Source organism: Anabrus simplex, chromosome 1 (genome assembly GCF_040414725.1).
Source record: "Anabrus simplex isolate iqAnaSimp1 chromosome 1, ASM4041472v1, whole genome shotgun sequence".
NCBI classification, from domain to species: Eukaryota; Metazoa; Arthropoda; class Insecta; order Orthoptera; family Tettigoniidae; genus Anabrus; species Anabrus simplex.
In genome coordinates this window covers 1,026,908,384-1,026,936,028 of record NC_090265.1, presented here as the reverse complement: position 1 = coordinate 1,026,936,028, position 27,645 = coordinate 1,026,908,384, and the positions used below count along the sequence as shown (strand labels likewise).

At 39.1% G+C, this 27,645-nt stretch overlaps 1 protein-coding gene across 1 annotated transcript in view; it reads left to right on the top strand.

Moving 5' to 3' along the window:
- Positions 1 to 3,961: 3,961 nt before the first annotated feature.
- The window catches only part of LOC136857861 (uncharacterized), an 83,393-nt gene continuing 59,709 nt past the window's right edge, over positions 3,962 to 27,645 (top strand). The window contains exons 1-9 of the mRNA XM_068225183.1: positions 3,962 to 4,040; positions 7,195 to 7,422; positions 8,554 to 8,931; positions 10,188 to 10,382; positions 11,420 to 11,576; positions 11,661 to 11,866; positions 14,387 to 14,599; positions 16,333 to 16,447; positions 18,709 to 18,943. Of these exons, the coding sequence (XP_068081284.1) occupies positions 7,197 to 7,422; positions 8,554 to 8,931; positions 10,188 to 10,382; positions 11,420 to 11,576; positions 11,661 to 11,866; positions 14,387 to 14,599; positions 16,333 to 16,447; positions 18,709 to 18,943 (1,725 nt within the window). The 5' untranslated portion in view covers positions 3,962 to 4,040; positions 7,195 to 7,196. The remainder of the gene's footprint in view (positions 4,041 to 7,194; positions 7,423 to 8,553; positions 8,932 to 10,187; positions 10,383 to 11,419; positions 11,577 to 11,660; positions 11,867 to 14,386; positions 14,600 to 16,332; positions 16,448 to 18,708; positions 18,944 to 27,645) is intronic.

The window sequence follows — 27,645 nt, the reverse complement described above, 5'->3', positions numbered from 1 at the left end:
CTAAATGGTTAGCGTGTTGGCATTTGGTCACAGGGGTCCCGGGTTCAATTCCCGACAGGGTCGGGAATGTTAACCATCATTGGTTAATTCCGCTGGAACGGGGGCTGAGGGTGTGTGCCGACTTCATCATCATTTTATCCTCGTCACGACGTGCAGGTCGCCTACGGGAGTCAAATCGAAAGACCAGCATCTGGCGAGCTGAATATGTCCTTGGATACTCCCGGCACTAATAGCCATACGCCATTTCATTTCATTTCATAATTGATTGAGTTTGCTGCCAAGGATCCGTCCAGAACAGTTCTGACTGCGGTAACGTTAGCTTTTAATTTGAATTGCTTCACGCCATTCACTGCAGGAAAGAACTTCGTGATGCTTTATCCGGCTGATGGTGGGAGTATATTCTTTGTACCACTTCACACCACTGTCCTTGACGGGTAATGAAGACCAGATTACCGTTTTGCGTTCTCTAAGTTCCTGACGAACAGTCCTCCTATCAGTAGTTACTTCGCTGGTTTGTCGCCTGACTGATGTTGGTAAACTTACGAAAACGTATGCATGCTTCAATTTCGCCTGAAGGGTCTCGATTAACAAATGAATAAGCACGCTGTTTTTCTTTACAGCTGGCTTTAAGTCACATCGACACAGATAGAGGTCTTATTTCGACGATGGGATAGGGAAGGGCTAAGGAGTGGGAAGAATGGCGATAATTGAGGTACACCGAGCTCGACTGCTGCAATCCCTTAAGTGTGCAAGTATCCAGTATTCGGAAGATAGTGGATTCTAACCCCACTGTCGGCAGCCCTGAAGGTGGTTTTCCGTGGTTTCCCATTTTCACATCAGGCAAATGCTGGGGCTGTACAATTAAGGCCACGGCCGCTTTCTTCCCACTCCTAGCCCTTTCCTGCCCCATTGTCACCACAAGACCTACCTGTGTCGGTGCGACGCAAAGCAAATTGCCGAAAAAGAAAAAAAATTACGGTACATCCCACCAATTTTAATTAGAGTATTACAGGTATTAATATTTTGAACTGTTGTTTCCTGGGAAGGTCTGAAGACTCTCGGACTTTATACTTATTGTCAGAGTAAAGGACGTAATCGGGAGTGTCGAAAGGTGGTTGTAAATTTTTCTTCAAAAGCTTTTGAGATTTTATCCACGTCATTCAGAAAATAAGTTGGTACGTTTCACTGGAAGGCAGTTTGAAATAAATAACTGTATTAATGATGGCGTACGCGTGATCAGATTTAAGCAGTGGTTAAGATCTAAGTAGATTTAACAATCTATCTAAATTTCTCACGAGCGAATTAGCATCAAAATTGATTGTTTCAGTGAAGGATCCGCCAAGATAATAAAATTCTTGCCATGACTCTTAACCGGAATTCACTGTTTCCTGGCGTCATCGATCTGCTTTCCATTTTCAATACAAATTTCCAGTAGGTTTGTTTCAAGACTAATTTCCTTCCTTATAGCAATCCCAAAACAGCACCTTTGCTATTACCGACAATGGCAGTGCCATCAGCCAAAACCCGTTATAGTGACTGATGATAATTGTCGTAAGAGTGATAGTTCATACCTATATTGACGCCAAAATAATACATATATTAATCAATAGAAAGTGGAATGAAGGTGGGAAACGAAACTTTGGAGGAACACATGTACCAGCACCTTTACTTTCTATCATTAAGTAGATATAATTATATCATTTGTGCGTTGAAATCAATGGTATAGGTTGATGTTATTGTAGGCATGCTTCAGTTTGGTCTGAAGGTCTTGATAACTGACTGCGGCGACATCTGATGTTTGCTCCCTTTACTAATAATCCGTTACTAAGACGCCTCGCGGGTTGGAACTTTATCGAGTTTTCGATATGTTATTATAGTTGATAATGGAATATGGTTTATGACAGTTTTGAGGGGAATTTCTAATTTCACTCCAAATAAATGTAAGCTATATACGGAACGCACGATATACGTTTACACACACATAACTACTCCTTACTTCTGATTTTGAAAAAATTAAACCTATCCCTTCTTTACACTGACCTGAATCGTATATGTAACACCTATTATTATACACATATTTTTTGGTGTTTCATTCGGTGAGCAGTTTACCTCCGCAGTGTAACGGTTAGTGTTATCAGCTGCCATTCTCGTCGGCCCGAGTTCGAGTTCCGGAAGAATGGCACGAGGGCTGGTATGTGGTTAAATACAGTACAGTAGCAGTTAAAAGTGTTCAGCAGCTAGATAATGTCTGTTGTCAATCCTGTTTACGTGTGGGCACAGCAGGGCAGAGAAATCAGCTGAGTTATGCAGTGTATGCGGCATGTTTCCGTGCTCAAATGATATCCATAGGAACACATTTTACGTTGGCTTGTGTGATTAAATGGGAATGCGTTGTATTCAGATATTTTTGAACGTTGTTGTGAACATGCCAGAACAGAAGGAATATTCTGTAGGTCTAAGACAGGATGCCTTTATGCCTTTAAAGACAAGAGAAATTCCAATGTACAGTTGACAGGGAGACAAGGATATTCCAATAGCTGGTAAGTGTATGTAATCGACTTCGAGAACACGAAGAAACTGTACATGTACACAATAAACCCAGCTCGAGTCGGTCTCGGAAGACAACGACACGGTTAGATAGAATAATTCGGAAGCAATCAGTTGCTGATACCAATGAATATCAAAGAGAAATGTTTCCAAATTAAAACGCAGTTTAACATCTAATGATTTAAATGGCAGACGGCTTGAAAGAAAACTACTGCAGTCAAAAAAATTGAAAAGCCAGGTTAGAGTTCGCAAAGAAGTACCGGTAAAGAAGGATAAAAACTGGTCGAAGGGCTTATGGAGTGATAAAGGTAACTGCAACATCGTCTCCTCAAAGGATCACGTATGCTCATAGACCAATTTTTTTTTTTTTTTGCTTTACGTCGCACCAACACAGATATGTCTTGTTGCGACGATGGGATAGGAAAGGCCTAGGAAGTGGAAGGAAGCGGCCATGGCCTTAATTAAGGTACAGCCCCGGCATTTGCCCGGTGTGAAAATGGGAAGCCACGGAAAACCATCTTCAGGGCTGCCGACAGTGGGGCTCGAACCCACTATCTCCCGATTACTGGATACTGGCCGCACTTAAGCGACTGCAGCTATCGAGCTCGGTGCTCATAGACCAACAAACCAGAACAACAGTATGCAATACCAACCAACAACTATTAAACATGGAGGTGGTAGCATCATTGTGCGAGGTTGTTTCCCTAGACATGGAGCTGCTACTCATATAAGAATAGTAAGAACACTGGATCGTTTTATGTGTCGTGATGTTCTGGAGTGGCATTTAGACGAGTCAAGTTCTTTCGCTCAGTTGCAGAACTAGGATGAAGCATTGTATTTATCAGAAATGTCACCAGTTGTCTCTCCAACACCATCGAAGAAGTTTCAGACCATTTAGTGATACCAAATTTGTATTATTATTATTATTATTATTATTATTATTATTATTATTATTATTACTATTATTATTATTAACGAAAGTAAGTTACTTAAAATGAAAAATGTCACCAATTCATAGGCCAATGTGTTCCCTACTTTAATTATTAAGCGATGAATATGTTTTCTACTGTTAAGGACATTCAGTAGCGATGTGTACAGTGTCCATCAGTGCGAGTGTCAAATCAATCAACTAGAAGTCATTGCCACTCAAATTCTAAACGTTCGAATGAGGAAACGGATTGTTAGTTGACAGAAAGATAATGCAGGCTTCATGAGGGAAATATCATCATCTGAAGTTTACGTCAATGATTTTAGTGTGAAATTCTTGACTTTGATGAATATTGGATATCAAGATGATACTCGAAGACTGACATAATTTTAGTATGCGTGCTCTGCAGGAAGTGGTTTCAAAGTACGACAGATTATTTGAAGTGTTTCGATACTTCAAAACGACATTTTACTCACGCGAAACTGATAAGAATACTGTATATATATCGTGGTGTAGACACACAGAAGCAAGTAACTCATCTACTGTCCAGTATACACAATAAACGGTGAGTCGAATATTAATACTGATTCTATTAATAATCATAATTTCGTGTGGCTATTGCTAGCTTAGCCTGCCTTGTAAGGCAGATCCTCCGGCAAGGGTGTAGCCATCCGTGGAGTATGAGAAACTAAGTACATATTAATGAGGTAGAGAATAGTGTTGCGTGTGGCGTGCGATTTGCAGGTTTCTTGAGGACAGCACAAACACCCCTGTCCGGCCGGAAATCGAACCCTGGGCCTTCTGAACAGAAAGACATTACACTCGCCATTTAAACAAGGAAATGAAAAAGTAGAATGGTTATATAGCCTCAAGTAGAATTTTTCTTTAGATTGACAATGAATTATCATTAACACAAATGACTAATGTTATTTTACTAAACTCTGTGAGTATTAATTTTTTTAGACCATACTGACTAGGTTATTGGCGAAGGTTGCTGGAAACCAAAAATGGAACGGGGCGGTTCCCATTTTTAGTAACAATGCTGAACATATAAGGGTTGGTTAGAGAAATATATATATTAAATATTAAATATCATGGGTCATAAAATTATCCAAAATTATCACTGTCCATACAAATATTTTTTTAGCAATGGTCAAATTTTAGTGATATTCATATACAAGTTGCACTCTACCTGCTAATTACCTCATGGTTTAGGGGTAGCGAGCCTGTCCTCTTACTGTGAGGTTCAGGGTTCTATTTCTGATCTGTTCAGGTTTTTTTTTTACAGTAATGCTGGCTTTAGGCCTCGAACGCGTTCATTCAGCCTCGTGAGATCAAACTGAGGATTTCTGATAAGAAAGGCAGTGGGCCCGCTCTCTGAACCTGTTCGATGCCAGCTTCATAAATACTCTCTAGCTTCGCTCTCCTGCCAATTCTTCATCTTCAGTAGATTTCCACTGTTTTAGTCTGCCATATTTTCTTGTGCCTTCAGCTCCAGTCCTCTGTCTGTTTTTGTATAGTCTGTTTTTAATTTTACTTCCATATGTTTATTTGTGAGGACAAGTTAATTCATCTGGGTACGTAAGGAGGCATTGTCATATTGGACACAGATGACAATGAGATGATGGGTGCGAATTGCAAATACTGGGTCACATTCATTAATGCCAGGGTTGCTGTGGATTGTAGCATTCTGTTCCACAAGGTTTTAAAATAATTATTATTAATATTTTTTTACTATTTGCTTTACATCGCACCGACACAGACAGGTTTTATGGTGACGATACGATAGGAAGGTGTGAGGAGTGGAAAGTAAGTGGCCGTGGCGTTACTTAAGGTACAGTCCCAGCATTTGGCTGGTGTGTAAATGGGAAACCACGGAAAAATTATATTCAGAGTTCGAACCCGCAATCTCCCGAATGCAAGCTGATAGCTACGTGACCCAGACCGCACTGTAATTAGTGTTTACAGACCACGGGCTAAAGCAAGTTTGTTGCCTTCATAGATCTATGCCATTCTCATCTCACGCATTGATGTGACAAAAGTGACTGAGGTATGAACAATGCTAGTAAGTACATAGTAACGCCAGTCCTTACAGAGTCAAACTGTGAAAAATGGTGCTGAAGTTCCGGTCGTGGGGTCAGATGGTGAGTAATGGACTTGGCAGACTGATATGTATAACATATTGTGGTCTGATGAGGAAGGCAACGGGTACAGTATAGACTTTCTGTGATAGCTGATGGTGGAGCTGTTGGAGATTCAACCAGCCTTCGGGCTAAAGACTCGACATACCTACTTATAAAACGGATCGTGATTTTAGGTTTCATTCAGCCTACACCAGAAATGAGTATAGTTGTAACTTCAAGGAGCAAATATATCCGAGCCCAGAACTGAACACTCTTTTCCAATTAGTGCCTAGTTTACTGATGCTTTATTCCCTTTATTTGCGCTCCTCCAACGGTCTTCATTGGCTTTGCTGAAATGATTTAGATTTAATATATCATGCGCGATACAGCAGAAGTACGTACAATAGAAGGGGAAAATCGTGTGAAAAAAAACAGCAATAACAGGATCTTAGGAAGAAGGTGAGGAGCATATTCAAAATATTGATTGGTTGGCAGTATCGAGTTGTTAACGGTGAGAATGTGAACATTCAGATGTTAATTTGATTGAAGATAATGTGTAATTTTGTAATAACTCATATTATGGTTCAGATATAGATTTGTTTTACTATTGTCCCACCAAATGGACTTTTCATGCCCAAAGGACACAATAAGGGGTAGTTGTAGTTGGAGGCAAGGAAGAGAATAGACAACCCAAACGAAAAAAATTCAAGGGGGCAAGGATTAATTCAAACGTTTTACACTTTCGGATGATTAGTAATTGTATCTGCATAGTAATGGAACTGTTCCGAATTTGACTACTGCATTTTAAATACATGACTTTAGAATTCCCTAAAAGAAATAGCAAGGCATATTCGAAGCCTTGTGACAGTCAAATCTGCAGTGGAGTGTGAGCTTACATTTCTAAAATCTCATTTGTATTGAAGAGAATTCGAATCACAGTTGCCTTGACGAGAGACTAGCGATGTAGTAGCAAAATTCTTGCGCTCGAAAGAAGAATAACAATAATAATGCTACATAATTAATTTCCTATCTGATGATTTATCACCATTCATCATTTATCATTCTTGAGTGTCAATTGATTGCAACATGATAGGCAATGAAAGATAAGTGGTGCTACTTCAGTTACCTGTACTCACCCATCCACGTGATGACTTTTGAAATATACTTCCTATTGAGTTCTCAACAGTTTACAATATGAGGAGGGTGGAGAAACCAAGTTATGATTATTGGTTGAACCTTTAATGAGACGGAGGAAAGACAAAATAACCTATCGGATATTTCTTCAGAAGTACTGTTCTCGTGGAGGGTAAATAGGCCTATTGGCAAACAATGGGTTATTCCCAATTATTCTTAGTCATATGCGTCGTGTAAATTCTACTCAATGCGTAGGGAGTTTTTGAAAATAGAAAAATCATGTCTCTGTGTTTCAATTCCCCTGAATTTACAGGGATGACAATTATCTGAAGGTGAAACTTGCATAAAGGCATTAATACTTAGAATGAAGTAAAATTTAAATATGTAAATCATAAATCACTTCTGTTCATCGCACGTGTCCACATTTCTGACTTCTGACTATTTAAAATGATTATATTTCAGGAATGACGTCGGTCTGTATTATTGTTGTGGTGGCAGTGGTAGCCTTGGCTGGTGCCACTCAAGTGGAGCCATTGGCTAATGGTCTGCTCCTGGCTGATCCTAAGAACTGCTCTTCCTACTATGAATTCGTACCTCAGCTGAGACATTGTCCTTCAGGTCTTGTGTTCAATCCCAAGCAACAGATGTGTGACTGGCCAGCAAATGTTGATTGCTCATGTAACGGTAACGGTAAGTAACCTCTATAACAGATTCGTTAACCAGAGTTATTTCTCGATGCAGATGTGACACATTGACGTTTACGGGGCCATACAATCTCCTCTACATCCACTGAATTTATTACTGGATAAAGTTTCCAGATGTCATTTATAAATTTTGAAATCTTAGTCCTCCTATGACATACTAACAGAACACTCTGAGAATCGTCAAGAGGATATTAATACGGTTAGCATCCTGCAGATATCTCTTTGACAACCAATGTATATTAAGAATCTGCATGTTGTATGTCAACAATCGTAAGAGTAACAAATAACGCACCAGTCTGGGAGAGGAAACGATTTGAGTTCGAATCCTGAGAGTGCTCCTTTCCCTGTATTGGATCAAATAACGACCACGTCAAGAAGAAATATACATTATATTTACATCTAACATGGAATTCTCATGAATTACAGGTTTCTACATAATTTTAGTTACCAATCAAGACAATACTTTTCAACTACTGTATTTTCAAATTCGCGAAATGTATATACAGTGAAAGCTTCCAGGAATACGCGAGATTTATATTTACGAATATCAGTGGAATTTGATGACGATACATTTCTTAATCCGAATACGATTAACATATACATAGACGTAGGTTACAGTGGGGATATAATAGGAGAAAATGTAAATATTTTAGTTATGTGAACGGGTAGGTTAATAGAAGAAACGAAAGATTTCAGAGGAAGTGTTTCCAAAATGTCGGTATCGTACGACACATGACTGATACCCTCATTTTCTGTATAATTTAATTCCCAGAATCACTGGATCAATGGAGCTGTTTATTATGCTTTCTTCATTTTTATGAGAACGCTAAACTACGACTTAGTTCCATTCTTTGTCATATACTTAATAACAGTCATTTATTTATTTATTTATTTATTTATTTATTTATTTATTTATTTATTTATTTAAATATTTATTTATTTATTTATTTATTTATTTATTTATTTATTTATTTATTTATTTATTTATTTATTTATTTATGAAACACATTTTTCTTTTGCAAATGTATTCGCTTCATTGCCATTATACAGAAAAAATGGTCCATTAATAGACACGTAGTCCGACATCCGCCTGATGATATAAATTTATATCCTTTAGGAACTTCTGGTGGAGGTGGAAACGGAGGAAACAGTGGAGGTGGTGACGGTGGTAATGGTGGTGGAAACGATGGTGGAAATGGGGGCGGAAATGGAGGAAATGGAGGCAACAATGGTGGAAATGGAGGAAACAGTGGTGGAGATGGAGGAAACTCTAACAACGGTGGAAATCAAGGAGGTGACTGTCCTACTCGAGGGAAGTGTCCTGCTGTAGACCCTCTGGACCACACAGTGCACCTCCCTCACCTCACAGACTGCGGACTCTTCTGCAGATGTGATCACGGTGTTCCTAAACTTGACAGATGTCCTGCAGGTCTTCACTTCAATCCTAAGCTTCAAGTATGTGACTGGCCTGACGCAGCCGGATGTGTTATTGGAGGTAAGAATAAAAGAGATAATTTGCATGCACTAAGTTAACAACACTGAAAATCTCAGTCATAAATTAGGGCAGATATGTCAAAGCCAATCGATTTAGCATCGGCCGTCAAAGCCGAAGGTTGCGATTTTTGGCTTCATCGATGTCCATTTATCCATTTTTGTTCTACTGTGTAACTAGCATCCTTATATATGCTAGACTTAACCTAAAAATAAAACGTTAATTTGAAATTCTTTAAGTTTGCAATATTTTATGACTGTGGAAGCTGGGGATTGAAACTTTTACCTTTCCTGCATCAGACACTATAATAATCTCATAATTATTTAAATTAACAAAAGTTGAGAAGTATATTTATCTAGATATGAGCGGGCTGCTTAACCGAGGCTCTAAAGGCGTGCTTAGTTCACACGAAACGACGTGGATTCCATTCATTCTCAGGAAGTCGATAACTTTGGGATTCCTTGAGAAACTCGTAACATCGGGCTCACTTAGAAATGAGTACTAGGGTAATTTATTGGGGCAAAGGCTCACTGGCACAGACGTAACCACTCTACCCCACTTAGTATCAATGTTACGAATTATTGTTGAAGCCTCTGCCTCATGCTCCACCGAGACTTTCATGGTCTTCACAAAGATTACTTTGGTTTATTAATGTTAACGTTTAATGTTGGGTACATATCCACGGTTGAATAAGCAGCGCAGTAGCCTTCTTTCAAGATGGTCCCAGGTTCGATTTCCAGCCGGGACGCGGATTGCATTGCGTCCGATTAATTCCCCATAGCTTGGGGCTGGATGTTTGTGTTCGTCTTAATATACATCCTCACTTACATACAACTGATCACACTACATGCCCCCACCGAAACATGCAGTAGTGGAGACATCCCTCCACATAGGGTTGACATTATGAAAGGCATCGGGCCACACAACGAATTTAATCTACCTATAGTGACGACCCCAAGTAGTTGAGAGAAGGCAATAAGAAAATGCAATTTTTTGGGTTGTTATTCACTATATTATTCTATATTTTCTCAGTTGACCTCTCTTTTATCCATCATTCGACTACATGTTAAAATCATGGCACAAGCATATATTATTCCTCGGACATCGTATCGACAAATATTTCTTCTCATTTTCTGTACATAAGTACTGGTTATTTATTAATAATAAAACATCTCTTTTCTCCTAAAATTAGCTGACTGCAAGAAGCAAGTAATTAATCTCTGTTGCTGATAGGATGAATAATCTGCTTGAATTTGCAGCTTGCCAACCCCTCTCTAACAACAGCCGCAGCCATTGGGAACCTGCCAGCTGTGCTAATGACCCCAGTCAGGTTGGAGACAAATGCCGACTGGTGTGTAACTCTGAGTACCAGCTGAGCGGAACCGCCGAGATCACCTGCACAGACGACGGATGGAGCGGAGCGACTGGCATCGACCAGATACCTTCATGTAAAAGTGAGTGGTGTTATTGAAATATTTTATTTTTAAATACATTCATCCAACCTGCTGAAACAAAAATCTACTATCATACTCACATAATTCTGCTATTGACGAAAATGTTCTGTTACTTCTTATTAGTTGTTTAAAAATTTAGTAAATATCCTTTTATGTGTAATGTAAGGAAATCAATTAGCTTGTATGTGTATTTGTTTGCCTTCAAATACTATAAATAGTAGAATAATCATATCCTGACTAGTGTGAAGTACGCGCAAGGTTTGCAGTTGGTCTTCCGTTTACCATATTTTATTCAAACTAAAAGGAAATATGCTAGTGATGGAACAAATATTCTCTATTCAAATAAATACTCGGAAAAAGTCTTTCGTTTTTCAGATTTACTGTACTCTCGAGAACGTAAGGAAAAGGAAAAGCGAATGAACAAATTTAGCTATTTGGACAATTGTGTCCAAGATTTTAAATTCTTCTGTGTTTCAGTATACTGCTAAATACTTTATACTCGTTTCTGAAGCCTCAATTCTGTTATGCACAACAGAATTTTTCTACGGTTGGTAACGCTGCGTGTATGTGGCTTACGTCGACAAGAGTTTTACACCTCCCAACACCTTCCTTGTTTGAAGGAAGGATTTCTAGGATGAAGCTTATAAAACAGCAGAAGGTGTGGATGACCTTTTCACAGCTTAATGAGAGGACGTGTTAGACGAGTGGCATTGTTCTTACCAAGACAGCCGTTGTCCGAATTATGGCCAATGCATATGGGATATTTTAATTTAAAATTGAAATTAAATTTCCTGTGGCTCATATTCCAAGTAAATCGGAGGTCCCGTGACTATGATCACGATATCAACAGTCACATAAAACTATAGGCTTGACTTTGCTTACACAAAGGGATGAGAATCTATCTTGTTCTGAATTTATGAGTATGTGTGGTATTCGCAGTAACTAAATTGGAGGTCGGTTTCCAATCCTTACAATTATTTGTATAACACTGAAGAGAGTAAGAAAAAGTAATTCATATGTGTTTTTTAACATTTCAGCTGTCAATGAGACCGGAGAAGACTTTGTCAACAACATCAATAACACACTTGGACAGCAAGCAAATCTCTTGTTTGTGCTCGATGAGTCGGGAAGTGTCAGTCAGTCCAACTTCGCTATTGAGTTGAACTTTGTGAAGGCTATTGTGAATGCTTTCCCGTGAGTATATCCATCATTCCATGAAATCCAAAGTGTACACCATCCTTTAAATATATACACTGATTCATGTATTTGGTCACTTAGATTGTCGAAGAACCGATCTGCAGGAGTCATCACGTTCGACAGTACCGCAGCAGTGGACATTTCCATCAAACAATCTGATACGTGTAGTTTCCTGAAAGGAGTGGACAGAATTAAATACAATGGTGGTGGCACTGACATTCTTCGTTCTCTCAACCTGGCTTACAACGAAATTATTCAGAATGCTGTCCATAATCTCACTCTTGTCTGTAAGTAAATTTTCTTAATAGTCTAGTGTCAGAGTCATACATGTTAAGTGGGTTATTTGTTGTAAGTACTACATTTATTTACCCCAGAAACACTCCAGTTTTGTCAATGGCTGCCGTTATTATTCCTCAGTGCATTGCATAGCAGAAAACACGGTCTGTACTGTACATACAACCTAATCCCAATATACCAATATTCCACACCAATAATAAATTGAAATATATTACAATAGTATGAAATTATTACATAATTGTTCGAATTAAAGAAAATATTAATTATTTTTGCACGAATGGAATTTTCAGGACGAAATATCTGGAAGCTCAGTTGTACGTAGTACTGTCTTCATTCAGTTTTCAAACTTTTATTTTAGACCTTCAATTTTTATTTCATTCGTTTCTACACAATAAGCGCTGTCACTGTAGGTAGAGTCATGCGAATCTTCCAAAATCCAGTGTTCAATTTTAGAATCATCAACAAAATTATAACAGTCATATTGCCCCTCACCTCACAAGTGATGGGAGTACCTCAACTTCTCTCGCCAAGTAAACAACGGAAAAAAGTAGTTTGTTTCTCAGATACAATCAAAACAAAATATTAAGCAATCCACAGCTATCGTAATTTACAATCAGTGTCAGTTGATGACCGACTGCACAACTACATTTGAATTTACAGGACGGTGGCAATTTACCAAATACCGCACCTTCCTCCAGGAGGAAGGTGGGCAGATATTGAGGGTTAAGGTTTTTCGGCTCTCTTTCATTAGGGTTGTTAGAATGATGCTACAGGAAATTGACACTTCATGCAGCCGTATCAGACTATTAAGATATTGTTAATGGAACTCCTCCGGTCGTAAAAAGGATTTGATTCTTATTTTACATTCTTTCTCTTAATATAAATACTGTCTTCAGTTGAAACCTCCTGTTGATAATATAGTATCCGTGTTGTTAATTCAACGCAATGATTGGTGTCTCTCAAGTTTCTAATCACACACACGCTAACCACTGTATTGTAGTACCATGTCACATTTACTGCTTGAGGTGTTACAGTTGTTAATCTGACAGCGCCAGCTGGGGAGGAAATAACCGTAAAATCATTTCTCATTTCCTGTCCGTAGTTTGAAACAACTGACAGAACATTATTGGTATTCCACACCGCATTGCCATGGTAATATGACTGAATTAACTCTCCTTCGAGTTTCCCTATTGTCGATCAATTTACACCTCAGTTATAACATTTTCAATGTCTTTCATAGGCTCAGTGAACGTAGCTAGTTTTGTGGTAGTGATGAGCATGGTCTATATGAGGAAGTTAAATGGATTCCCACTATTTTTCAGAAAGACGAACTGCTGCTAATCTTATTAGTAATAAACTTCTCTTACTGAACATTAAAGTGAGCATTTTATTTTATCAGATACTAAATGGAAAAGTAATCTATAGGAAAATTCTTAGAGTTATATTTGTAGCAAGAGACACAAAACTGTGTGCGTGTCTGCTGCTCCTGCGCAGAATCAGTGCCTCAAAAATTATAAAACAAGGGATAGTTTCTTGAGTACCGAAACCGTTAGGCTTAATTAAGAAGCTGAGAATTTCTGTGAACATAAGCAAATCAAATTGTCAAGAATAAATTTAGTTAGTACAGAAGTAAGTAAGTCTCTAATTATTCCAAAAATCGTTTCGATATGATGCTACAATTGCAAAGATTATCACAAATTCATTCATAATCTACCTTACAAAACCCAGAACACAGGTAATTTAACAGTACGAAGAGGAAAGTGATAAATTATCTTGTTTAGATACAGTACCTCAGAGATTGTTCACTAACAGAGCTACAATTAACAAAAATATAGTTTTAATTTTCTGTTGTGATTTTTAAATCTATCTTCTGTGAATACGATATTTTATTAATAGTTCATATATTGTAAGAGACTAGTAGGTAGAGGTTTACACTTTAACTTATGATACATTTAAAAATACTGCAGCATTTAGATGAATGAAAAAATTAACAATTTTTATGGGTTGTTATCAGCGTGAGTTTCGCTTGATTATCAATCATCATTTTAAAAACTGAGGCGCATTTGCTCCGTGAAATCTTTTGGTACTTCTTGAAGATAAGATGTGGGAAATAAAGATTTAAAGATATCAAAACAACGTAATACAGTACGTTGAGTGTAGGACATGCGAACTGAATAGACAATTATATCCAAAAGTACGCAGTTACAACCTGAAAATGCTGTAAATATATTACAAATAGACTGACATGAATAGTTAAACATAATACGTTTTATAGTTAATTAACTATGGCGTACTCAACGTAATATTAAATAAAATATTTTTATAACCCTATGCCAAACTAATTAGCTACATACACATTTTTGTTGGAATAATAGTGTGAATTAACCTGGAGAATGGTCGACCTGGAATTTTTGATGGAGTAGCTATCAAATTGATATTCACTGCCCTTGGCCTTCTGTGACGATTTACCTGATTTGCGTGACTACAATTTAATGTCAATCTGTCTACAGTCCTGGTAACTGATGGTGTCAGCACAACAAACCCTACGGCTGCAGCTGATAAGATCAAGAGCCATGGCGATGCCCTGTTCACAGTTGGTGTAGCTGGTTACAATGACAAACAACTTGCCCCGCTGTCTTCCCTGGACAAAAATAATGCTCCTCTCTTCTTCGGTATTAAGAGCTTCGCAGTGTTCGAGGCTGTAGCGGATTACCTTGCCACCAGTAAGTACTTGTCAAATCACACTCATTTTAAGTTATAATTATATTCATGAGTTGTTCTTCTTCATTATTTTCATCATTACTAACATTCCCTTAAGGCAATGTCTTGACCCACAGTCATAATTTTGTGTCTTCAGTCAGTTATGGTTCATCACTTTCAGAGAATTGCTTATACAAGGCATCACTCTTCGCCCATTTCTTTTATTTCGTGCAATTTTTCTCTGAGATATATTAAAATTTAAGTAACTGTAGAACAACATGTGATCAACAATATTTTCCCTTATTCAATTTCGACTATGAATTTACTGTCTTCACGTATTTTCCTCAATAATTATTTCCGGCCTATATTTCTGTACTACATACCGTATTATTCCTCTTCCATATCCTCTTCACACGTATTCTTATCCTTCTCCGATAACATTTCTTACGGATTATCAGAGTGACTACTCCGAGTCCTTGACCGTAACAAATTTCAGACATCAAATTTTAAACCTTTCACTCCACTAACATACAGTTCGGGTATATCCCTGTGTCTTTTAGTTTTAAGCACGTAGCGAACTATTCTTAAAGGCACATAATAAGTGATATTGCGAGTGTATTTCTATTGAGATTTCAGTAAGAATATTTGTTTTTCTAGAATACAACAACGGAACGTCTCTAAACTGTTAACACCAGAGGATCGACACCACAGATGGAGCTGCTCTACCCATCAGTATCATCAGAAGCAGCCTGCAAGCAAATATTTCGCTATTTCGTGGATATTCGTCAAGGGAGACTCAATAATGTATTATTGCGAAACGCAGTCAATTTGAATAATTAACCAAAGATATTTTACACTGTTTATATACAATGATACTTGCCATTTCATCACAATGTACTTCACCCCATCCTTCAATAATGTATTTATTGTTTTTTTTTCAGTCATTCATTCGAGAATGTATTTATTTTTCTTAGTAACACAAATAAACATATTATAAGCAAACGTGGTTATTATTTAAGAATTTCTTCCTATTTTTTATACGTCGCACTGACAAATGCACGTCTTATGGCAATGATGGGATAGGGCAAGTTTAGCTTTCGGAAGGATGCGACCGTCACCTTAATTTAAGTACATCGTAATTAAGGCATTTGCCTGATGTGAAAATCGGCAACACGGAAAACCATCTTCAGATTTGTCGACTGTAGCGTTCGAACTCACCATTCCTTGAACGCAATCCAGCAGCTACGTGACTCAAACCACATAGCCAACTCGTTTTGTTTGAATATTTTACTCCTTCCTTTTATCATTTGGAGTATTTATTATGGGAAACATTGGAATGATTCAGGGCTGAATCCTAGCAGGATTTTGTATCACCTAAGCAAATTATTAGAAAGCATAACTATTGCACTCCACAAGTACCTGTGTTTCTATTCCTATTACTAAGGCCTATTAAATACAAATTTGTGCAAATTACTAACTGAAGACTACGGTGATAACATTCTATAGAGGAATAACAATAAGAACTTCGAATACAAGTACAGTTTGAAGTAGGATTCAGCTTTATTCTCTGAAATACAGTGAAATAGTTTTGGCCTACGAGCGTATTGCGCCCAAATTCTCATGTATAGCTGTCTGTTTGGGAACTGCATGTTCATATGAAAAGTGGCTGGTATTACTTTATCTCAGTATAAAATTACGGAGGAAGGTAGGGAGGATATTCTCACTTTTAAATGATGTTGGTAATTATTGTTTTAAGAGGAAGTACCAGTAACAAACCATCCTCTTACTTTTAAATCCTGGAGTTCCCAACGTGGGGCAATGGCCTCTCCAGAGAGATGTGAGACAGCCTCAGGCTGGGGTGAGAACGATTGGTAATGAGTAAATTTTAGCTTACAGAAGAATATGAGATGTGGATCTCTATAGGTAATTATTTAGAATCCAAACTAGTGATACTCGTGATAAGTCATTCGAAATTGCGGCTCGTTTATTGTCTTGTTCTCGTCTATCTTTTCCCTTCTCCAAAGTTTTACAATAGAAACGTCGTGTATTTGAATATATACAGTGACCACTAAACGGATTTTACGGTAAAATCAAGGAGCGAGCAAGGAGCAACGTGATGGGAGACAACATCTTTGTCCCATCCTCTGTCTTGTAAGGCTCGGTTATTAGTAGAGCTCTGTATTTGTGCTAGTAAAAATTGGTATGTGGCCTCCGGAAAGGCCTGGTGCAGGTCTTTCGAGTTGACGCCGTATAGGCGACCTCCGCGTTTGTAAGGATGTGACCCCTACCTATAATGAAATCTAATTCTGAATACGTCGCACACACACACCCAGCCCCCGAGCCAGAAGAACTAACTTATGAAAGTTAAAATCCACGACCCAACCGGGAATCAAACACGGGACCCTTTGGACAAAAGGTTAGCATGCTAACGATTTGCCCATTGAGCCGTGATGTACTTGACACTGATCCTGGAGAAGAAATTAGTTTGCTGTAGACATTGATGTGCTGCCAGAATATTTCCAGAAGAAGCCATAGGACTGAAGTGTGATTCAAAAGAAAAATATGATTTTACGACTTTAGTTCTGTATTTTTGGAGATATTGTTTTGCAAATGTACCCTAAAAAACCCAAGTTGCGATGATTATTATTGTTGCCATCCTTATCTGCACGAGTCAGGGTTATCAACATTGACCATAATAAAAACAAAATAACACTGCTGGCTGAATGTCGCGAGTGATCTCCATTGTTCATTGTCCAATATCATTAAACGATTCATTAGTGTATTAACACTGTACTGGAATAAAAGTGATGTACAATAGCGGGTAATAGGCCTACACGTTGGATAACTTGAAGGCATTCTATGTCCAAAGTGAGAAGGGATATCAAGACATAGGTTCAGTGCAAGAGTAATGTTGAAGACATGAAAAAAAGGGACACTAATGAAACCTAAAGAGCATAGAGATTTATTCAGCAATCTCGGGGACAACTTGCGGGTTGGTCGCAATTCCGAGGCCAATCCTGCAAGGAAGAACATGAGCTTACACTAGCTTCGGGATCAAGGAGCGAGTAAGCCCGCTAATCGAATTTAAGGTCTTCCTCCGTGGCTCAACCGGCGTCTCTGGAGGCCGTAAAGAATTAGTTAGGCAGGACAGGTTTGTCTCCGGGTACTCCGGTTTTCCCTATCATCAATCATTCCAGCAACACTCTCTATTAACATTTCATTTCATCTGTCAGTCATTTATCGTTGTCCCAGAGGAGTGTGACAGGCTTCGCCAGCCGGCACATTTCCTATCCTAGATGGGAGCTTCATTCATTCCATTCCTGACCCGGTCGAATGACTGGAAACAGGCTGTGGATTTTTATGCTCGTAAATAATTCTCATTTTGGATATTCTCCCAATTAATTTCTGTCCGTCTGTCTGTCTACCTTTCTATTGTCTGGATGTGTCAGTGAGGGTGAGGGAGAGAGAAAGAGCTACAGTGGCGTACCAGTTAGATATTAAAAAATAATAATAATAATAATAATAATAATAATCGTATGGCCTCAGCTACCGTTTGCAGACATTTCGATTTGACGCCATCTGGCTGTCTGCTCGTCAATTTCGACGTTCCGGTTTACTCTGTCTGCCATCTAGCGGACCTAGAGTAAACCGGATCTCTCTTGGGCGTCTATGGCTGAGATTTAATTAATTTTGTCGGGTAAATACCAAATGTATCACCAGAGATCTTTTACATGCCGACATCGTACGACATGGAGTGTCGAATGGACTTTTTTCCGCCCTTCAAAAATCCGACTACCTCTGCCGGGTTTGAACCCGCTATCTTGGGATCCGGAGGCCGACACTCTACCACGGACCCACAGAGGCAGCTAGTTAGATATTAATTTTATATGTTTTATGTCCCACTACCTAATTCTTTACGGCCTCCAGAGACGCCGAGGTGCCACAATTGTGTTCTGCAGGAGTTATTTTACGTGGCAGTAAATCAACCGATACAAGGCTATTGTAGACTGCCAAAAAACGTGCAACAAGGACAAGGTCATTTTATTCACAAGGAATGTGACAGGTAGTTCATCATCGGAGGAGTATATGATTAGAGATTCAGACCAAATAAAAAGCATATGCCAGATTAAAGGGTGCCCAAACAGTCGCATCAATACACCGTGTGCACCCTCTGGCGGCAATGCAGGCTTGTATTCGCGCATACAAGGGATCATAAAGGTGCCGAATGGCATCCTGCGATAGATTGGCCCAAGCATCTTGCACCTTTTGATGCAATTCAGCAATGGTTCTTGCAGGCTCTGGAGAACGCGTCCCATACGTGTTCAGTTGGGGAGAGATCCAGTGATCTGCTGGCCAGGACAGTTGTTGTACATCGGGCCTCCTGAGTATCATCTGATCGCCGTTGTCAATGACAAATGAATCACTAACACAAAAAAATCTCAGTATTCACTGAACACAATCCTTGAAGGTGTTGCATGTTTTGCTTTACCGACAGTCTATACGAACACGTTATAATAACGCCAAACTTAGCCGATATCGAACCCACCCCAGCAACGGGATCTACGACTGTGAACAGCTGCAGTTGAAACCTTCCTTGTATAGTAGGTATTTTAGGCTAACTGCTACTGTCCACTCTGAGGAGGAGTCCTTGTTCCAGTAAAACAATGATATTGGCCTTTGGGAATACCTGGAACGTTTTAAGTACATATTTCTTGCAACTTCGGACAGTTCCATTCTTGAAAGGACATTTTGCTAGAAGTTACGTGAATATATTTCTGGATACAACATATCATAAACAGAGTAAGGGTCAATTAATGTTTAACGATTCGACATTTTTAGAACAGACTTCCATATGCTTGATAAGAGCGACGTTGTTGGGGGGTGGGTGTTAAAATAATACTAATTATGATCAGTAGAAAATTAAAAAAAAAAAAATGGGATGGGTTTAAAGCCATTGTTGAGGCGTGTAAAATTAAAGTAGGTAAGGAACGGAAGAAACCCACTACTTTATAACAGAGAAAGAGGTCAAGAAAGAGGTAGGTAAGGGTTATTCTGCCCGAAGGCAGGTCCGAACCTCCGCAGAGGTGTTCCTGAGCCGGAGTTTACGTGCGGTAGGGTGGCCAGTTCCTTTCCGTTCCTCCATCCCCTTACCCCCACCAACAGCGCGTGGCAACCCATCCAACTCCTGACCACGCCCAATGTTGCTTGATTTCGGAGATCTCACGGGATCCGGTGTTTCAACACGGCTACGGCCATTGGCAAGAAAGAGGAGCAGGTTCGAAATAGACAGAGTTAGACATGGTTGTGAAAGTAATGAGATATTGAAGGAACATGCTAGGAAATTGAATTTTTTTTAAAGTCAGCTAATTGTATGATAGCAAACATATTTGCCAGTAATATGAATGTTCTAGAAAAATGGAAGGATATGCACTTTAAGGCAGAAACAGTTTCCAGGAAGGATATCAAGGGATCATTAATAAACAAGGGGAGTGTGTATGTGAGAACCTATAGAAGGCAGAAGTATTCAGTCAGCAGAATGCAAAGTATGTGAGAACCTATAGAAGGCAGAAGTATTCAGTCAGCAGAATGCAAAGCTGTAATGCTATTGTTCCGATCATGCACTTGACTCATATGAACAATGGACTTGGCCAAGGATGAGTGAGCATTAGATTTTAAAATTCTCATCAGTAAGCAAGCAGCTCTATTCCTGAGTTTCTATCAGTATCCGGCCTTATAGTAAGATGTTACATGACAATCTTTACGAATATCGAAAACGAAACGCACATGGGCCATTCTGAACTCGCTGGAGTTTGGTATTATATTTATCTGAGATATCGCTATAAATTACAGTGCCGTAATCTATAATAGAAAATACTACAGTGTGGATCAAACCCTTACTTACCGAAAAAGGAAGTTACGAAGAAACTAACACAATATACTGAACGCATGACCTTTGTGTCAGAAGGAACCAGAGTCCTAAAGTCATTACATGAGGTCCCATATACATTACAAGTCAGAAGCTCTACCTATATATTTTATCTCTGACCAGAGACGGCACGTGGACGACCAGCTGTTTGTTTTCATTCTCAAGCTAAAGAAATTACGCCACTCGCACGTGGAACAGGTGGACTATTTGTTCTAATAAAAAGTACTTTTTAAGTAGAATTGGCGGCGAAACTGTCGTAGCGAATGGTAGGAAATTCAAAGAGATAATTTGGACATTAATGATACAGATTTAAACCGCTAAATAGATTCAGAAGGGTATTTGTCAAGAGACGCGCCTGATCGTACACACTCGGTTACATCGATCAAATATAGTGCCTATCTTATGAGGTAATTTAACAATTCAATTCGTTAAGAGAAATCCTTAAATGCTCGTCAATAACATTGCTACTAAATTAAACAACTATGTGTTTCAGTGAGACCTGACCTCAATACATTTTTATGGAGTAGCAAAAGTGCCTGTAAATGAGAATGGCATGGGAGTAAAATGTCTAAAAAAGCGATAGCCTATTTTGAAAACACGCATTGATGCCATTGAATTCGAAGCGAATCTACGTATGTCAGAGTAACATTATAATCCAGCGTTTGAAAGACTTAGTCCCAAGGGAAGATAGGTTTTGGCTGTAGGTGGCTGTAATATCATCTCCAAGTGGAGATAGGTTTTAAACATCACGACATTTTTCAGGGACAGGTAATAGACGGCCATTCGAATGCCACGATCCTGAAAATCCTGTAATTGAAGTTATGAATAATAATTGTTTTATCATCATCATCATCATCTGTTTACCCTCCAAGTTCGGTTTTTCCCTCGGACTTAGCGAGGGATCCCACCTCTACCGCCTCAAGGGCAGTGTCCTGGAGCTATATAAGTAAATTAAGAATCAGATAAGATTTAAGAGTTTGAAGGCACACCAAAAGCTGTAAGCAACAAGTTGTGTAATTAGAAGCAAGGCTTGGTCGAAGTAGGTGAATCACATGCTGCACCCTGCTATAGGTGCGTAGTATATCTTCAGAAAAGGTGGGTAGAGAGTGAACGGAAGGAGGCAATTCCGTTTTTGTGTGTCTTCGGACAGTCTCCATAGGATGAGAACTTCAATGGCCTTCTCGAAGGGAGGCGAAAGTTAGTGAAGGTATAAAACAGGGGTACACACCCTGATCGAGGCTTTTTTTGGAACAAGTCTACTAGGAGTGCGGGCGGAAGCCTTGTCAGTCAGGTCTCCGATAATAATAATAAGGTCCAAGTGTGGACTTAGAGTATTCACTTCAATACTTCGACCACGCCAAGTCTTCTATGTTAGCGATATTTGAAGTTGGAAGAGAGATTGTAAATACTGTATATAATTATACATACTCATCAGTCTACTATTAAAGGAAGGTTTTGGGAAACAGAGGACTTCGTCTCTTCACGCGTAGCAAATCTCCCAGGCCCATTGAACAACCCCTCCTTACCGCTCGGAGGAAACCAATCTGATTATTCAGGGATAGGCAAGGAAGAGGGAAGGAAGCGGCCGTGGCCTTAAGTTAGGTACCATCCCGGCATTCGCCTGGAGGAGAAGTGAGAAACCACGGAAAACCACTTCCAGGATGGCTGAGGTGGGAATCGAATCCACCTCTACTCAGTTGACCTCCCGAGGCTGAGTGGACCCCGTTCCAGCCCTCGTACCACTTTTCAAATTTCGTGGCAGAGCCGGGAATCGAACCCGGACCTCCGGGGGTGGCAGCTAATCATGCTAACCACTACACCATAGAGGCGGACATAACTGTTTTATTTTAAATATAATTGCGTATGCGGATCGGTGTTCGACAGACATGTTCGGTCCGTGCAAGGAAGAGAACGTGTGAATGGTATTTTTTGGTTTATGTCATTATTTTCAGGTGAAGAAAATAAAAGGAAAAATATGTTTGTAAAGCCAATATCTGTCGAGATGGCTAAATAAAATGACTGAGAGGCTGGTGAATCTGTAAAGAGGGGAGAAGACGTACGAATACGGTATGTGAATTACCACCTTGTTAAAATGCTTGTATTTGTTTCATGATGTCACCATATGATTTTTTCTTGTGTATGTATCTGTGACGCGTTTTGGTCACCCTTTCGTTTTGTGAAAATATCAGAGAAATATGACAAAAGGTCATTTGTTTTATTTTCTTGGATAAGCGGGAAAGTCGCAAAACTAGCGTGTGAAGTGTTGTAGAGTAGTAGATTTGATGGATGAGAAACGAATTTAATGTCTAAAGTAAAGGATCATTTCAGTACGTTTATTTTCTATATTTGTTGTTTGTCAAAATTAAGATATAAATTTGTCATATAATTATGTTCTATGTTAAGACGAAATTAATGTAAGTGTAATCCGTGGTTATTCAGTCAAAGCTGGTGTGAAGGCACACCGTTGTATTAGGCGATGTAAATTTTATTGAAGGGAAATTACGGGGCGAGATTTTTAAAATTTTGTCGCAGGGATCACTATTCCAAAGTCTGTTGAAACCTGTGTGGAGTTGATGAGAAGAAAATAACAGTAACATTTTTGAAAGTCAAGTTGTGAATTTCGGTTGTGGAAACATTTAGCTCAGGTATGCGGCAAGAGATGGTTAGTTGTCACAGAGTGTTTATGTAACAGCATTGTGGGTCACCCAAGAGAGATATTCTATATTATTGTCCGAGATTTTGTGTTAAGCGAGTGTTTCAAGTCTTGTGAAATGGGAAGTAAGGAAGGACTGTAGATCAGGTTGTAGAAATCCTGCAGTGTTGATGCCGGGATGTTCAGTGTAGGAAACCCTAGGAGTTATTTTGTGTAATATATTGAGATGGGAATAGGGTCAGTCGATAATTAGGATTCCACATGAAACCGTAGGACTGTGAATTGCCAGCAAGGCAAGCTTTTTCCTTTTTATTTGACGCAGGTTAAACACGACTAGCACACATGCGTTTCGTTTCAAGATAACAAAGGGGAGACTAGTGTTCCGTTACTCAAGTCAGTTGTCAGTTGTTAATCGATAGAGCTCGCTACTAGAAACTAACTGTAACTGGGATTGGTCATGTGTAGTAAAATGTTTGGAATCAGATTTCATTCTTTAGAAGAGACTCGAATTAATAATTACTTGAATTCATTTTTGAAGCGACGGAAATGAGACAATGATGTTGGAGTTAACCATTTTCAGGGATGTCAAAATTTGAGAATTGTAGTAATGTTGTCTGACATTATTCGAGGGTTATACAGAGTCTTATTTTTAAACGTCACGAAGCGATGTGACAGGGATTTGGTTATTTTGCGTTGTGTGTTAATTTGTGCAGATTGTAGGATTTAATGTTAGGATTATCCAAGATAGTTTCTTAATAATTTTTAGTGTTAGTGTTGTTAGTGTTTGAACCACAGCTCAAACCGGACTCACCTGGTGGTGTAGAGGATACGGCGTGTGTTTACTAATCCCAAGTTAACGCGTTCAAATCCGACTGAGGTCGGTGGCTTTTACGGGTGTTTAAAGGTGTCAACCCCATGTCGTTGGCTTCCGACACGTTATAGAACTACTGCGGGACGAAATTCCAACACCCCGGGGTATATTACGAACGGACGTTCAACAAATTAGATTATTAATAATGTTTGTCTCGAACATTTCCGGGACGGTTCCTTATCTCAAATTGATCCATTTGCTTCCCCCATCATCCGTGAAAGTTTATAAAATCATCACGGATACAGCCTGTATAATCCACCGTACCGTAAAGGCACAGAAGTTAGCGAAGTATCAAGGAAGCACCAGAATTCGTACTTATTGAACATAGGAGTACAATAATGATACGTATATTAGACACTTGTTTTACCTATGTGGTAATAAACACAGAAAGAAAATAATACTTTTATTTAGGTGGTGCAGAAATTGATTGTGCACATTCGAACTGGGTTCCATGATTATTCTTCCTAAACTGAAACCTCCCAGTGGTTCATCAAGGTTTAGGCTACTGAATAAAGAGAATTATATTGCAAATTATTCGGAAAATAACAATATGGAGATGAAATTGGAGGTGAATACATTTAACGCTAATGTGTGTAAACAATTGAAGTGAGTTGTGAATCAATATTTTCATTAGACATGTCTCTGAGCGAGATATTGTTACGTAAACAAGATTTAATATGCTTCATGAAAAGGGGAACACAGTATAAATATAAGAAATGTATTTGTGTGAGAAACAAATGGCATTGTTATATTGTAGTTTACAATTGTGAACGAACTGTATCTGTAATTTAGCTTAAATATTGTGTACTGATGGTTTGCCAAAGGATTCATGGGCCGACAAGAAGCTATTATGTGATACAATTCCAAAATTGGCCTTCACGGCCGCAGATCTTAAAATCTCGGGAATAGAACACGTTTTTGGGTAGTTAGGCCGTGTGCGTTTGCAGAGTTTTTCCCAAGGGTGCCATTTGGGCTCATCATTTAGATTGGCACGCCCCTCGAAGACGTGGTTTCCCACTTCTCCTCCGGGCAAATGCCACGATGGTACCTAAGTTAAGGCCACGGCCGCTTCCTTCCCTCTTCCTTGTCTATCCATTCCGACCTTCCCATCCGCCCACAAGGTCCCTGTTCAGGATACCAGGTGAGGCCGCCTGGGCGAGGTACTGGTCCTCATCCCCAGATGTATCCGCCGACCCAATGTCTCGAACTCCAGGACACTGCCCTTGAAGCAGTAGAGGTGGGATCCCTCGCTGAGTCCGAGAGAAAAACTGACCCTGGAGTGGTTATTAAATGAACAAGATTCAGAATTTATTAAAGGAAATCTCGTATACACATTTTCGAGATACACTGATTTTTATCTTGGTACCTAGTACGTCGTATATGATAACCGTGTACTTTACTAGCATATCTGGCCTTCTATATAGTTGAGGCGTGGCAGGATGATAGGTATTAACGCACCTTGACGTACAAGAAAGTAGAGCACTGTTCTTCAAACAAGGTGACGGCAGGCATTTACGTATTTGCCTTCATTTATGAGGTTGCCCATACTATGCAAAAGAGCAATTATGTCGTTATTAACTGAACAAGATTCAACTCGATCTGGTATGAATTCGGTTCCAAGCTTTGAAGCGTGTGTCATATTGCAGATGTCATATTGCAGATGGTTCACTCCAGAGTTAGCAAGTCCCGCGGTCTCGGGATAGCGAGCCTGTCTATCTGTAGGCACCGAGTTCGATTTCTGACCAGGTTAGGGATTTTTACCTCAATCTGAGGTCTTGTTCGAGATTCAGTAAGCCTACGCGATTACAATTGCGAAGTTGTCAAGAATTACGGCCGACAGGATTTTTGGCGCTGACGATCAGGGCTGTTGTGACAAAGTTGTTTGAAATTCGAAAATTGAATGTGGAAAAAATACCTGCTTGATATAGGGCAACCCATCATTGTGGTCTTATACAACGGAAGACCTCATTATCCTAGTATGACAATTCTTTCTACGGCAGCTCATTTCTTAGCCGTTGGGAAACCTGGGAGAATGAAATGATAAAGAATTGCGTGCAGAAAATGTTGCCCTTTTAGGAACGGTGATTTAGTTTGGTAATGAAGTGTCCAATTGACCCGTCCTGTCCCATGTCAACATCGTTCCTCTCTTGCATGCTTTTAGCAACATCATTGAAAAGTTCTTACCTTCCCCCAGTTGACGAGCACTGTACATTTTGATCGCTGGAGTCACTAATCATAATACACTGCAGTGGCCTATCTCTCCGTATTTTCAATGGCAGTGCTAGCGACTTTGCTTTTGTGACTCCAGAGGCTATAGACTATATAAACAATTTGGACATACGTATATAGTGTAGATCTTACAACAATAGACGTTGTATCTCTAGCCATACGCTAAATAAATAAATAAATACTCCGATTAGAGTAAATTTAATTGAACAATATTTCTGACCACCTCTTAATTTCACACTGAACACAACATTGTTCATTGGCTTATTTTCGTTTCTCTGAATTTACTTCAAGCTAGTCGTAGAGAAGGAGCACGTGTGGGGAGAATAAAGTGTTAGTTAGGTATACGTGGGAAACCTCCAAAAGAAAAGTAAGTTGCTATCGTTAGGTGTGGGAACGGGCGAGATTTTCTGCATACAAATATACACTTTGCTTGTGATTTGAAGGTTCTGAAGAGGGTGTATTTTTCTATACTTTGTAGGCTGTATTATTTTTCCAGGACCTGTTTAACATTTGGTAGTCTCACTAAGCCCTGGATGAGACGTCTCTTGTTGACCTGAAGTAAAGTCCGGCACACGAGCACTAACCTATGAATGAAGGTCAACTCTAGGTTATAACTGAAAGAGAGGAAGTTAGTATGAAAAAAAGTAAACCCGAATGGTCGAAACGGGCTGCCTTGTAAACTGAATGCTTAGCTGTCTTGACCTTATTCGATTCTACAAAACAAGGGCAAGGTTGACTGTCGATGAACACAAGGGAGTTGCTAGAGCCAGATGAGGGAGGGGTAGAAGGGATGTAACATTCCATTGCCAACATAAATCACTGTTTCTACATCGCAAAGATTCCGTGCAATCGCCTGTAAAGCTTTATGTATACAAACTGCGTTTCTCAATGTATTTGTTCTTTAAAGGATACATATTCCTCTTTTATATGTTGAACCATAATATTTTCGCTATTTAAATGTCCATCCAATTTATAATTTGCCACCTCCCATATTGAATGGGAAATTATGCTTGAATGAATGACTGAATGAATGAATGAATGAATGAATGAATGAATGAATCAATCAATCAATCATACTCTGCCATATATATGTTGTTCATTTTATCTAACTTTAATTTTTCACATGGTTTCCATCCACCAGTAATTCAGAAACAATTGAAGATATTTGCATGGAGTTTTCCAATGTTATAATAATAATAATAATAATAATAATAATAATAATAATAATAATAATAATAATAATAATAATAATAATAATCGTATGGCCTCTGCTACCGTGTGCAGACATTTCAACTTGACACCATCTGGCTGCTCATCAATTTCGACGTTCCGTTTTACTCTAGGCCTACTAGATGGCAGGCCGAGTAAACTGAAACTCTCTTGGGCGTCC